Here is a 15,382-nt window from a genome sequence, read left to right as displayed (position 1 = left end):
ATGTAAAATGGCTGAATGGGGGAGAATGAGGTGCAAGTACAGAGGGAGTGTGGGAGACAAATGGAAACAGGCACCGGCCTTCAATCATATCAATTGGTGATCGATTCCAGGGGCGAATTCACTCAAATGGGATGCGGTCCTGTAAAGTTTAGAAACGGATGCTTGGGATTTTTTAAAACATCTTGATGCTCTCCTTGTGGCTAATTGCAGCTGTTTTGATGGACCATTTGGCACAAGCGCGCAGAGAGGCTCTTATTTCTCTTTTCAGGATGAGGTTTTTAATAACGTGTGATTCTCATTCTGCAAAGACAAATTACTGCAAATTAGAAATTAGAAATAAAAGGCAAACCCCCCCCCCCCACCCCCCCTCTCTACTCCCCACAAATAGGTCTACACCCATATAAAGGCCATAATGAGGGCATCCACATTTATCCCCCTCGTTTAATTCATTTGTTCATTTCTGTTTTATAAATGTAAAATGGCGTGTTTGTTTGAATGGATTCATTCCCCCCCCCCCCCCCCCTTTCTCGTCCAGTATATGCAGCAAATCCCTGACCCTATTGCAAAGTTGATCTGCTGCTATTACAGTGCATTATAATAATCCTGGGCAAATCTGCATGCGTCGAAAATAACATAAATTCAACACTGTCTCCACATGAGAGCATTGAGGCCTTTGTGTGCAGGAGCCATGTTTACAGACTGTTTTTTGTCCTTATTGTAGCACAGGCCCCCGAGAAGGTGTAGATTTATTTATATTAAAAGAAAAAAGTCTGGGATATATGGAGGATCTGGAATATGGCTGCTCTCAATGCAAACGAGATAAAAAAAAAACAGGCCATTAACCTCGGCCTATTTGCCATTTTAAGATCAGGCGTTTTCTAACATTTACATTTTTTTAAAATTAAATATTAATTAGAAATGGAATGTGTTGCCTCGTGTGTTTAATTGAGCTCTCGCTGCATTTTGCTGTTGGATTTAAGCAACAATCCAGGACGTGGTTCCGGAGCCTCTCTGCGCAATCTTATTAACATGCGCAAATTTATTTCGCCAAATGAGAAACTCCAGGGGCGTGGGTGCAGATTACAGACCTGCCCGGGCATGTTCCTCACTAATAGCGCACCTGGACCCCGCGGACGTGTGCGCGCCTGTGCCACGGATCGCGCGCGCGTGTGTGTGAGTGTGTGTGTGTGTGTGTGTGTTGACGGGCGCGCGGATGAGGGGAGGTGACGGGGACACCCCTGAAGGATTTGTTGTTAAATGTTGGACACTTTTAGATGTAAATTCTGCAGGAGACCCGCTGGAAGTTATCACTCTTTAATTTATTTACACGATGATCTAAAACAATCAAACCAGGTAAATAATTTATCACTGAATTAGGTCTGAAAAATGTTGTTAAATTATGTCAGAGACTCACAGGTTTTCGGAGGCAGAATTCTTTAAAAAAAAACGTTTAAAGGAAAATATTAAATTCAGCTTTCTTTCAGTAATTGCAAATAAAGAGGATTTTGTTGTGCTACCTTTGAAAAAAATTATTAAAAAAAATACAAGACATATGGTCTTTTTAGCTAAATTTATTTTTTTTACATCAAAGCCACACTGAAGCTTTCTGTTGTAACTGTGGATTAATTACCAATACATAAAAATCCAGTTCGATATAAAGCGGCCTGCTGTGGGCCTGCTTGGAACTTTTACATCTAACGCATTTAATGAAATGAGACTTAAATATAAAACATAAATATTTGTGCAGCAACTGTGTAAAAGCAATAAGGTGATCCCCTCACCCTGGCACGCTCTGCTCGACACCCCCTCCCACCCACTCACCCCCACCCCACATATAAATATGCAAAGATCCCCTCTCCAATCCCCATGTGCTGCCTTTTGCAATGCTGCACAATTAAAGCCCCAACCTGAGCTATAGGCACCGCTCAATGACAGAGCTGTGTGGTCCACAGGGATGCCAGTCATTACTCAGGCAGGGCACAGGCCTCCTATTTTATTTTTTTATTTTACCTCACACCTATTATTTAATTTTGCATGTAAGAATGCAAAAACACCAATTACAAGAGGTGTTAGAGCAGAAATTATTACAACCCAGTGTGACGTTGGATGTAATTTGGTCCTGTGAGAGGATCGGGCACATGATTCTGATTCATGTGATTTGAAAATGTGGAGACAAGTGTTGAAAAATGCATTTTAAACGGTTTGCGGCTGTTGAAATTTAAAATAAAATAAAAATAAAATCACGGTTTGATTATGATCAAACAACTTGATTTACATCCTCTCTATCAAAAAAAAGTCAATATGAAGGCAATTTTACAGCTCACTTTCACAAATTAACAGATTGTTGTTGGGGGGTAAAGTGTGCCGGTGTAAGACAGTCAGCAGGGAGACGCCGCTCATCGCACTTCCCAGCTCACCAATAGGATGTTGCAGCTCTGTCACTGCATCCCTGCTCTCCCATTCGTCCTTAAATTTACCATCAATCCCAATGAGATTTTGATGAAGAATAATTATTTGAAACAGCAACAACAACAGCAAACAAAAGATGCAAATCAACAGCAGTCGAGAGCAAGAACTAATTCTTGTTTTTTTTTCCTGCAAAAATTCTGTGTAGCAGCACCCTGATGCTAAAGTGAGCCAGACCTCCTCCAAATTTTTATTGGATGCTGGAGCTGCACATTTTTTTGGGAAGGGAGGGTGCGTTCAGCAAATGTCAAATCTCTGAAGCAAGTAGTTGTTTTTGTTGGATCTCTCTCTCTCTCTCTCTCTGTCTCTCTCTCTCTCTCTCTCTCTCTCTCTCTCTCTCTCTCTCTCTCTCTCTCTCTCTTTCCCCCTCTCTCTCTCCCCCTCTCTCTCTTTCCCTACCTCCATCTCTCTCTCTCTCTCTCTCTCTCTCTCTCTCTCTCTCTCTCTCTCTCTCTCTCTCTCTCTCCATCTCTCCCTCCCTCCATCGCTTCTTCTCGCAGTAACTCCCCTCCCTCTCTCTCCCTCATCACTAGGCAGAATTAAAGGTTGGGGGAGGGGCAGTTTATGCAGACTGTGCTGGGACTTGTGATCCACAGATTTGATATTCACATTAAGAGAGAAACTGGCTGCTTTGATGTGAGGGGGGAGCAGGTCCCAGGAGACTGCTGAAGTAGCACACTTTTTTTTTACTGACACAGCACAGGCCTCGGGTGGGGTGGGGCGGGAGGTATAGGCAGGCGGGGGGTGTGTGTGTGTGTGTGGGGGGGGGGGGGGGCACATTGTTGGTGACAGGGGTGTACAGAAAGACAGTGGGTGGGTGGGTGGGTGTTGGGGTGGCTGTGATACCCCTTTACTGATTAGATGTAACCCCAACAACCTTGCCCCCCTTCGGATTCCCCCAACCACCTACTTATGCCGGACCCCCTGAGGATTATCTGTAAGCTTACACCTATCTTCATAACCCCTGCATCCCACCAATGTTCAATTCACACCCTTCTTCTGCTGGTGCATCTCCTTCCCACGTTCCTTTTCTGCTGCTTTTACGCATCCAGATTCAATGCTCGTGCCCCCTGATCAAAAACTTTCTACCCTATAGGGACAGAGAGATGTCAGGACAGGATGCAGGTGAGCACAGGAGCTAGAGTCGGCTGAAGGAGACGAGGGACAGATCATGAGGCTGATGTGTGTGTCGTGTCTCTGTTGACCTTTACCTCACAAAAACGATTTAACTCGACGTTAAATCAAATAAAGTTGCAATGCAGTGAAGATGATTTTATCAAATGAGGGAGATGGGTGAGAGAGGAGGAGGAACATGTGGAGGCATTATGCCTCTGTGAGGCACAGGAAGCTGCGGGTGACAGAGAATATGTGAAACATTGGGGGTTCTGGGGTTTGTTTACCTCTTCATCACAGTACAGTTTTGAGTGTCAATTGTGTGTGTGTGTGTGCATGTGTGTGTGCACACACTCCTGTGCACACTCACATCCTGGAGAGGCGTAGATCAGCTGCATTATGCATGATGAAACCTTGCATAGGTTATGACTTCTGCCTCGCTGACATACATATTCATGCAGAGCTCTCTGGCAGGATGTATAAAATAGTGGCTGCAACTCTGACAGCACAAGCTTTAAGCTCCGGCAACTCCATCAGTGTTCGACACCTTCCAGCGAGGGCTGTTTTCTCCTCTGGTGCTGTGTCTGAACGAGGCTGATGACGCCTCCTGGGTGTAGCTGAGCAGCAGCAGCAGCAACGCAGGGACCCCACAGCTTCAGTGCCGGTCAGGTTCTCACTGTCCACACGCTGCTGGTGTTAGACGTTTGTGGACATGCATCCCTGAGAGAGGTGGGCTCACCAACATGAACAGGAGACAGGGGACAATTCCAGATGTGTGAAGCAAACTGAAGGATTAATCAATAGTAAAAGTAGAATTGCACTCAGTAGATTGCATACGTGCACAAAGTCGCACAGTTTCCCTAAAGTCAATCAAGCTGCGACAATGTTCACAGGCTTATTGAAATCAGCCCCCTAGAGAGGCCAGATTTATTTCACCAATATCCATGAATTATTGCCAAATGGTGAAAAGTTGAAAAATGCCTGCATCTGACCCATACCACATCCTTCCACCAAGTTTCATGGAAATAAGTTCAGTTGTTTCTTTAGAAATTTTGCTGACAAACAAACCAACGAACAAATGGACCGGGGTGCAAACACAACCTCCTTGGCAGAGGTGATCATTTCAGCTGTAGCCCTAAAATAAAGTAGGAATGTAGGAGGAGGAATACAATTTTCAGTGTTCAAATTCTGCATTATATTTTGTTAATTTAGTGTATCTACAATATGTTGATGTTAATATATCTATTCTTCTATCTGTGTGGGAGCTTGCTGGTTTGACAGGATGCTGTACAGATGTACAACATCTGTCAAAACTGTGGTAAAAACATATTGTTCTTCTTATCGACACAAGATAAAAGTTTAACATCTTCAACTTAAGGTCGAGTGCATTAACTTCAACTCGACTGACATTTTGATACTTTTCTTTTTGGATTCCGCCATGAGATCGATACACTTACCAAGCCGTCTTCACACCACTCTTGATACATTTGGCATTTTGTTTTCTGTCTGCACTGGTCAGCACAGGTGTCGTGTAATGTTTCATCTGCTGGTTTTAAATGGGAGTCAAACCTGTGCCAGTCTGACATGACTGTGCCAGTTGAGTTCTGCACCAGTGACCCTGAGCCTGGCTACACTGAATCCCAACAGCATCTTGTCATCCTGCCACTGACTGGCAGGTCACTCATGTAAACACACTTCTCTCCACAATGTGTACACACTTAGAAGGCAGCCTACTTGTTCTTTTATTGTTTATTTCTCTCATCTTTGGGCCATTTAAACCTATTCACTCCCCTCAGCTGCTTTTATAACTTCTTGGAAATATTCGAGACACTGTGACACAATTGGGGGCTTGGTTACTTAAAGTTTCTAAATTTAGATTGTTCAGTGGGTCACTGTTGTTAGGTTAAATTGCTCCATTGTTTTTTTTTTATTCAGTCTCAGCTTTCAAGTGCCAGCGCCACCATGGCAACCCACTCTGTCTCTTCCTGGTGTGACTGAGCCCTGAGAGCGGCTTTTGGAGTGTGTGTGTACTGTGGGGTTGTGTGTGTCTGTTGGGTGAGTGCGTGTGTGTGCCTCGTCTGGTTTTGACAGGCTCTGATTGGTGGGAGTTTGTTCTGATCCCTTTTCTATTCCACTTCCCACTCCATCAGTCCCAGTGCTGCAGAGCCCCCCAGTGCCCGGGCCCCCAGGCCATATAATCTACTGTATGAGAGGTTTTCCTGCTGCCCAGCCCCCCTGAGCTCTCAGGGTGACCCCCTCTCTCCTCCACTTTAGTCCTGTCCCCCCATTGGGAGATTATAGATATTGCAATCTTTAATATGGGCTTTATGCTCAGGGGCCATTATCAGTAATCTGCAGAGGGGAGGGAGTCTGACCTGGTTTTTGCAGCCCACCACTGGACTGCCAGACACATTTTCATATACCATCTGTAACGGTGCTGCGCAGCTTTATCAATCTTTAGTCTAGGGACAGCACCACTTCTTTGAGAGGAACCATGGGATTGTTGGCAAACCACAGTGGACGGAGGAGATGGTTTGTGTCTTTCTTCGATCTGCTGCACTGAGCCCGGTGCCAGCACACTGACCCTGTTGATGGTGATGATGATTGATTTTGCCAGGCTCTATTTTATAATGTTTGTATGTAACAGTGTGTAACAGTCACCAGCTTAAAGCCACACTTCATTAAAGAGACAGCCTGAACAAAGTCTTAATGTTGGGATGGTGCCGATGAGAGAAATGCACGGGATGATCAGATGCAATACTTAGTTTTTCTTGTGTTTGGTTTCAGTACCACAGCTATTCTGGTCATTGTGTTGTGTGCACATGTGAAAACCTAACAGTGATCTTTCTCCATTATCACTTTACAGCATGAATTCATCATTATGTGTTCATGATCCCGGTGCAGCACAATCACCATCAGACAAATAAAGTTAGTGGTATTGAAACTTGTACTGTATCTGCGGGCATTGCAGATGTTTGTGCATCAGCATCAGAAAACATGAGGACAATTCTTTAAGTGTCGGCAGTGGCTGTGATTGCTGTGCTGTGTGTTACCAGCAGTGATGCTATTTAAAGTGAGCTTAACAATTAGCCTGTGTTGTGAAAAGTGAAAGTGTTGCTTGTTAACTAAAGAACCAAAGTTTCAGAAAAGTCTGATAAACAACAGATGATCTGGACCAAATAGGAGTCAAAACATTTTCTATTTAAACATGTGTTTATTCACAACTGATATTACTTATGGAACAGTAACAGAAAAATGATGGACACCTGGTCAGTGTTTATTTAAATTTTCAAGCACACATGCCAAATGTTCCCCAGTTGTGCTTTTCAGGTGTGAGAATTAAACCAATATTGTCATGAAATTCTTTCAGTTTTGGATCATTAGTCAGAAATACACAAGCAATTTGATGGTCGCACCTGTGAGAGGCCTTTTTTATAGACAAAAAGAATACATAATAATCTGATTTACAGATTTATCAATTAATTAACAAGGAAAATAATCATTAAATGTAGCATTAGTGTTTATTTTATAAATACATAGGCCTTCTGTATTAATTCAGTATGTGGAATACATTTTTGTTTCTATTTGATAATGATATTTTGGCAAGATTCTGTGCTAATCTTTTAATGTATTGTTTTTCAAAAAATCTTCTCATTTCACACAAAAAATAAATAAATAAAATGAACGTTATATCAGTGAGAAAAAATTTGACATAAAATGATTAAATCTGATGTTATTGAATAGAACTAAAATCCAATCATATATTTCAAAACTTCCATATTTTACCTTTGACAGAAATTTGCATTAAATATACATTTTGCTTACAATTCAATAAGCGATATGCAAACGGCAAAAAAACATACAAGAAAAGTCAGTTTGATTCATTCAACAACAACAAATTTATTTTTTTGATTTGAATCAAAATTCCTCTCTTTCAGTATCTTTCCTCCATGATGTTTTAAAGATATTCTGTTTATTATAAATACTAGTACAGTTTATTATCAGGGTGACCATGTAGTGAGGTGTGTTAGATGGCATAAGTCAATATCAAAGTTCTTGTCCTCATCTGTCCGTCAGCAGTGTCCCACCACCGTATTCCTCTTCTAATCTTTTCCTGTAATGACTCCAAATTTGAGAGCACCTCTTCCTCTTTTCCTCTCCTCACCCTCTCTTCTCTGCCGCAGCTGTATGTGTTTAATCTGAAGAACATTCCTGTACGTGTGTGTGTGTGTGTGTGTGTGTGTGTGTGTGTGTGTGTGTGTGTGTGTGTGTGTGTGTGTGTGTGTGTGAGTGTGAGTGTGTGTGTGTGTGAGAGAGAGAGACCATGCATGTGTGTGTGTGTTAAATATGTAAGGAGATTAAATAGACTTAAATCTCTGCGTCTGGCATAGAAATTCCAATCACATAACCTATCAGCGCGTTCCCTCTCTTCTCTCTCTCTCTGTCTTTGTTTGTGTATGTGTGCACACACTGTACAGAGGTAACAGGCTCCTCCCCCCCGATCCACCTAAACCACCACAGGCTTTAGCCCAAATCCCTGGCTTTCTGCATCACATGACTGATGTTTGCAGCTGGACATTTGACATACATTTGTTATGATTATTTTGCAACACATTTGAAGGACATTTCCATTTAGTCCATCGTTTGTCCTTTAATGTCGATAGCTTCGAATCAATGGCGGACTAACCCTGTTAGCTTATTATTACACCTCTGTGTGTTGCAGCACATAACAGGTGCTCCTTTCTGGCCTCTCACCTCCACCTCAGCTCCGCTAAGTGATGTTGTGTTGTGTGTTTTGCCCCCGCAGTACACAGTGAGGATGTGGGCTCTACCAGGCTGTACTTTGTGAACGCCTCCCTGCAGAGGGTAACCTACTCCAGCTCGGTGGGGGTGTCCCTGCCCTGTCCAGCAGGGGGCACCCCCAGTGCCATACTGCGCTGGTACCTGGCCACCGGCGATGACATCTACGACGTGCCGCACATCCGCCACGTGCACGCCAACGGCACCCTGCAACTGTACCCCTTCTCGCCCTCGGCCTACAACAGCTACATCCACGACAATGACTACTTCTGCACTGCCGAAAACCAGGCCGGCAAGATCCGGAGCCCCAACATACGCATCAAAGCTGGTGAGTCTTGGACGGAATGGACCTTTTAGAGCAAAGAAAGACTCAACCATCACAGCACGATGAGGGAAAAGAGACAGTTGTTAAGCATAAAGTAGATCAGATGAGATTGACAACTGCAGAAAGCCCGACCCACACACACAGAAGCACCTGCCCTAAAATAGCCCATGTCAACCTGAACACAGATTGACCTAGAACACAGTCTACAGAGGGAACATCTGCATCACATACTACACCAGGCCTCGGCCCTCGCTCACACCTTTTCGACTGCACTTTACACTGACATGACCCCCCCCCCCCCCCCCTCAGCCTTGTCTATACAGCGTGGCACCATCTGGTAGGATGAAATCTAAAACACAACAACCGCAGGACTCAGAGCTAAGTAGCAGATCAGATGAGGACGAGAATTATGGCAAAGGGTCGTATCATTTTACCAGCTCGTCCTCATCGACAGTCCCTAAGTTTTCAGAAGGTCAGATGAAAAACAGAAGACAACAGGAAACTTTGCAGCCTCTCGGATATTTTCCAAGAAATGTGTTTTAAAGGTTTGCAAGGTGTGAAAAGTAATTGACCACCTTACAATGAGGAGATTAAGATAAGCGACCTTTGACTTCACTAATACTGTACTTAAATCATCTCAAGCCTCTTTTTGGAAATAAAATGAATTTATTTGGTTAGTCACCTGAGAAACAACTTGTTTTTTAAACTATTAGAATAAAGATTAAATTCGATAAATAATCGTAGATGTTATAGGTGGTCAATTCTTTCAAAGTTTCGACCAGAAGCTGCTTCTGTTGCCGTCGCTTCCTCTCCTCTGTCCCCCTTCTTCTCCCTGCTCCCTTGTTCTTCCAACTGTCCTCCTGTGCCAGTCTAAATATAGCCACAGCACACTTCTTTAATTATCTCTCATTAACAAACCTAATTGGTGCTTTAGACCGTGCGAGGGACGCTTTAATAAGCGAGACCTCGTCTAAAGTAAAACAGTACTTCTGTGGGTTTGAGTTCCTTCAGCTCTTCTGATGGCACGGAAGTAGAAAGGGAAAATGTTCCCAAAGAGCAGTTACATCAAACCACAGCTGGAACAAAGCTACATCTGGCCCAGAGTTTCACTGCATCTATTGTCCTGCCCCCCCCTTCTATTCCTCCTCCTCCTCCTCCTCCCCATCGTCCATTCAGGCCAGTCGGTCCCTCCCCCCCCCCCTTCCCTCCTGCCATCAACATCTGTTTTCATATTCTGCCTCCCAACACCGACTTGAACTAATACTCATATTCATTCTAATACTAATACTAGCGCCAAGTTGAGGATTTGAGCCAGGACCCTGAGCTGCATGCCAGCCGGTTGCTGCCTTCATTCCCACATGACCCAAAAGCCCGGCCTCGGGAGACGAGGGATTAGCGTGAACCAAACATCCTGCAGCCGGCGGCCTCTGATGGGCCTCGGCAGCTCTCGCGTACAGGTTGCACAGACAGGACGTGCACTTTTTAGTTATGATGGGGAGCAATGATTGGCAGGGGTCTCAAATGAATCAGCTTCATTGCTTCACGGAAAACAACAACATCAACACCAGTGATGGCTCATCAGATATAACTCAACAGATCATTTTGTAGAAATTCTATTCATCTAGTCAAAGAGGATGTAAATTTCCGCGCATGCATGTGTGTGTCCCTCCTGCAGCAGGAATGTATGCATGCTGTCATCGTGTCTGTTACCAGGGAAGGGATTCCAAACCAGTTTCTTAGCAACCTTCGGATACGTCCTAGCTTTCATGTGATTTTGCTAATGAGTCCCTGCTCATTCAACAGAGTGTAAAATATTGCATGAACCTGCACAAACCGAAGAAGCAACAACCCTCTGCTCTGCCTCGAATGTGCTGCTGACTCCGTCGTCTGCTTTGCGAAGTTCCGCCGCAAAAACACAGCTGGATCGGTGTTTTAAGGAGATGCCACGCCAGAGCTATAGAATAATTTCCGTGATTATCCTGCTTAACGGCAGCTTCAACCATTTATGGTGAGGGCAGAGGCAGGATTAGAAGAGTTCAAACAATACACAAGAGTGGGCCTGTAATTTCAAATGAATACACGTGGAGAGCCGTGGTAGCCGATGAAAGGGTGTTTGGCTCTGGAGTGTTAATGTGTTGTTTTTGATGATGTAAACACGAGCGGATTATTGTCCAAATGCATTATTGTCCAACATTGTGATGAGATCACCATGATGTTCATCCGCTGTCAACACATCTTCTGCTTATATGATGGAAGATATTTTGCCTAGATAATACATATTTTTTCAAATTATTACTACTTTTATCATTTAAAATAAATCAAGATTTGACTGTTTATGGCTAAAAGCTTTTAAACCAGTATTTAAGACACCATATTTTTTTTGCCTAATGTATCGCCTATCTTAACATTCTTTGTGTGTGTAGTTTTCAGGGAGCCCTACACCGTGCGAGTGGCGGACCAGCGCTCGATGCGGAGCAACGTAGCCGTGTTTAAGTGCCTCATCCCCGTTGCCGTGCAGGAGTATGTCAGCGTCGTGTCCTGGGAGAGAGACACCGTGTCCATCGTCCCAGGTAAGACGTCTCAAGAAATAATCTGTGGGTGGCCAGTGTTTCATACAGCTGAATTTGGGTATGTCTTTATCTTCTGTCCGTGCATATACTGTGTGTGTGTGTGTGTGTGTGTACTCTATGTTTGACCGAACTCTTAACTCGTGTCTTCTGTCTGCTCACTGTTCTGGATCACTGATCCGGTCCCTCTCCTCCTCCTCCTCCTCCTCCTCCTCCTTCCTTCTTGCACACATCTCCTCCCTCGCTCTACTCCATCCTCCCTCCTTCCTTTTTTTTCTCAGACGTTTCCTTCCCTCCCTCTCTGCTACCACAACTTTTGCATCTCCATCTCATCACATACAGTTTCCCCCCCCCGTCAAATCCCACCTTTAATTGTGATTGACACCACATTAGACAGACTCTCCTCCGAGTCGCACCGCTATTCCGCAGTTTCTCCTCATCAGATCTATTTCTGTCCTCTCCCTGCTTGTCTTAGCACCGTGTGTCCTTGAAGAACAGGGCCACAATTAGAAACACAGGATGTCAATAGGACTGTGCCCTCACATTCATCTTCATTAACCTCATTTGTGTGTGTGTGAGTGTGTGGGTGCGAGAGAGAGACAGAGACATTTGCAGTGTGTTTTTTTGGTTGTTGCTGAGTGTTTTTTTATTATGTGATTACATATCGAGTGCAAAAACTATATGTTTTGCATTAAAAATGCTGACAATAACAATGTTGGGGAGAGGCATGAGGGGTAGAGGAGGAAAAGGAACCAAAGCAAGAGAGGCAAGGAGGCTAGTAGGGCAAGAACGGCCTCAGGTCCTGGCAGATGGCGTTTTATATTGTATGTATGCAAAACACAGACAGTGTCACACTTGCACATGCATCAAGATTGTGCTAGCTCGTTATTTTCAGTCATTTCGGATAATTTTCAGCGGTCACTGTAATATTGTTATGTTACCATACTTTGTATTATTCTTTGTTTTCAGTTATCATGCTGGCAGAAAGCTGCAGCATTACAGAACTGCATAGATTGGTCTCTTATTTATTTCACACACCTTTTCTACTCTATTTGAACTAAATACAGGGAAATTGCACATATTGTACACACACACACACACACACCAGCCAGTTTCTTGTGTAAGATTTTCTGTTACAAATTGTTGTCAAATGACATTTAAAAAATAGTCATCGAGGATTTTTCAATTCTAACTTGGCTGTTTCTCCAGTGTTTGCATCACGGTGACAATGTGACGTCCCATTATTCCCAAACAGACGTAGCTGATGCACTTTTGTTGTGCCACTCCTCTGTGTTTTCATGGTTTCTATGTATGGGATGTTGCTGTGTGTGCCATCATGAGGCTGCTCATGTGTAATTAGGGGTATATAGGTCAGATGATGAGCAGTGAGTGTGAGGATCAGATGCCGAACACGATGAGCTGCTCACCGAACTCAGCGTTTGCTTCCCCTCCCGCGACAGCAGAGGGAAACGCGCCGAGCGCTTTGCGGCGTGATTGCTTTCACCCTTAACCCCGAACTCCACGCTAATCAACACAGTGACCTCATCACCCTTAGAGCCAATCAGCACACTCACCTATCTGCAGCTTTCTCTCTCTTTGAAACAAACAGCACCTCTGCGAAAAGAGAACCTAATCTAAATATTGTTGTCACACTCTCGCATGGATGCACAGAAGACACGCAGCCATGCACGTGGACACATGCTGTGAATGTGGACACACAGTGGATGCATGCGGTTATATACACACATACACACACACACACACACACACACACACACACACACACACACACACACACACACACACACACACACACACACACACACACACACACACACACACAGTCCAGAGGGAAACACTATTGATGTTAATCTCCAACTCTTCAGTTAAACATCTCATCGAGTTACTCTAACGGTCACTGGTCAAAATCTCTTTTTACCTCTTTTTTCCGCCCCCATATTTGTCCATTAAAGGAACGTCTGGACAGGACTAATGAAATTAAAATTGATTTTGTGACCGAAAGCCCTCTGCATGTAAGTGAGTGGGTGGGTGGCTGTCTTGCATGTCACAATTTCTTGTGCTGAGCTGAAGAACCGCAGCTGGAGAAGTTTCAGTGGAAATTAATGGGAAGCATTGATTGTAGGATTTTTTTCCCCTCACTGGCTTGTTCCCGTTCAGGGTCATAAGAGGTAGAAAGGACAGGGAAACACCCTGGATTTTTTTTTGTTACCAGTTGATCAAACAACATACACACAGACACGCACTCATTTTGCTCAGCTTCTCATTAGCTGTCTCCGTGGTAACACGAACTCTGCCTAGGATGTTATCTGGTGTTGTATTGATAAAGTGGGACGTTGTCTGCTGAAATCCACTGCAAACATCAAGGCGAAGCACTCGACCATCACTGAACTCTTTGAATTTAAAAAACAATGTTTGGTTGCAGACTGGGCTGTGATTGGTTAGCTCCATCGCGGCAACGCAGTGGAAGGAATTCAGCCACAAACGTCTGACTGCTGGAGATGCTCGGAATCTGAGCTCCCCTTTCCATTAGTTTCAATATAAAAAGCACTTTTTGTTTATGTCTTGATTCTCTCATTTTAATTGACTTTTATTTGAGGAAATGATGCGTTCAAATCAAAGCAGCTTTTGTGCCGTCGCTGACCTGGGGCTGAATCCCACCACACTTCCTTCCTGTGTCTCTCCTCTCTCGTTTCCCACCAAGTAAGAATACAAAAGGGAAAAGACTGCGCAAAATCCTTTGAATTGTCCACTTCATTTTCACTTCATAGCTGTGGCTTTGCACAGAGGAGTCATTGTGTGCAGGCTCCGATCAGTAGCACAATCACATACTGGTCTGAAGGTTGAGTTCATGACATAACACAATGCAGCCGTGCCCTCTGAACCCCAACAGGTTCCGTTTTGTCAAACACACATGCTCCCCATCTGGAGACGTGTGTGTGTGTGTATGCATGTGTTAACGTGTGTGTGTGTGTGTGTGTGTGTGTATGTGTGTATGTGTCCCCTTGCCTGCCCCATTTTCCCGTCCAGCCAGGACAGTGGGGGGGTTTAAGAGGGGAGGGGTACAGGCAGACTGACCTATTTCCCTTTCACTTCCCTACCCATAGCATCCCTGTAGTTAAGCTTTGTGTGTATTTGTGTGTGTCCATGCATGTGTGCGTGTGTGTGTGTGTGTGTGTGTGTGTGTGCCCCTTACGAGACAATGGAGGCCAGCTAGTCTAAGTGGTGATCTGAAGGAGGAGAGCTGGAGCGCAGACAGAGGGACGGTGGGGTTTGTGGACGGGCATGAAAACAACAGTGCAGGACACAGAGCGGGTTCAGCTCGCAGATCGAGGCCGTCAGTCTAACCAGCAGAAAGCTAATGAGTGGCTCTGATGAATAGAGACTGGACCAGCAGATGGCTGCAGCCACATGGTGGTCCGCAGAAGATGCCCAACCATGCTCCATCTAATACACCTGCCACACAGTTTGCTCTTTATTCATTCTTGGTCATTTGATACACGAGGCCGTTGAAGCCAGAGCTGAGGAGCAGTGGCACAAGAGGGAAAGTTATAGTATCTGAGACTTTCTCATCAATATTTTTTTTAAAACTCAATTTCCTCTCATTACCTCTGCCAAGGAGTTTGTGTTTCCTTCCCAGTCCGTTTGTTATTTAGCAGGATTACGCAAAAACCACTGGACGGTTAAACACAAAACTTGGATGAAGGATGCGATATGGGTGAAGGAAGAACCCGTTTAATTTCGGTGCCGATTCGGATCAGGGGGCAGATCCAGGATTTTTTCTTTTTTTTCGCTTTCTTGAACAGTATTAGAGAGGGCATTTTTTAAAAAACATTTTCCTTGATTTGTCAGAGAATAATCGCTCGATCTTGATAAAAAAAAAACGCATACATGTTTAGGGGACTGATATTTATGAGTGTGTGCAATTTGGTGCAGATTCAAATAAAAATCAGGATCTAGTAGATTTAAATGTGGTTTCATGAGGGGACAGTTGGGCCTTGGCGGAGGTATGGGTTCTACTCTCATTCTAGTTTTTCTAATTCAATCCCATCTTATTCCATTCTCTCACACTCTACAACATACAGAGCTGTTT

At 44.1% G+C, this 15,382-nt stretch overlaps 1 protein-coding gene across 3 annotated transcripts in view; it reads left to right on the top strand.

Annotated features, from left to right (window-relative positions):
* The window catches only part of LOC117774314 (Down syndrome cell adhesion molecule-like protein 1 homolog), a 55,396-nt gene that overhangs the window by 1,448 nt on the left and 38,566 nt on the right, over positions 1–15,382 (top strand). For all 3 annotated transcript variants that reach the window (XM_034606645.1, XM_034606644.1, XM_034606646.1), the window contains exons 2-3: positions 8,387–8,707; positions 11,128–11,274. In XM_034606645.1, the coding sequence (XP_034462536.1) occupies positions 8,387–8,707; positions 11,128–11,274 (468 nt within the window). The remainder of the gene's footprint in view (positions 1–8,386; positions 8,708–11,127; positions 11,275–15,382) is intronic.

Source organism: Hippoglossus hippoglossus, chromosome 14 (assembly GCF_009819705.1).
Source record: "Hippoglossus hippoglossus isolate fHipHip1 chromosome 14, fHipHip1.pri, whole genome shotgun sequence".
Lineage (NCBI taxonomy): Eukaryota > Metazoa > Chordata > Actinopteri > Pleuronectiformes > Pleuronectidae > Hippoglossus > Hippoglossus hippoglossus.
Note: the sequence above shows the minus strand (reverse complement) of the source record. Positions and strands in the feature narration are given on the sequence as shown.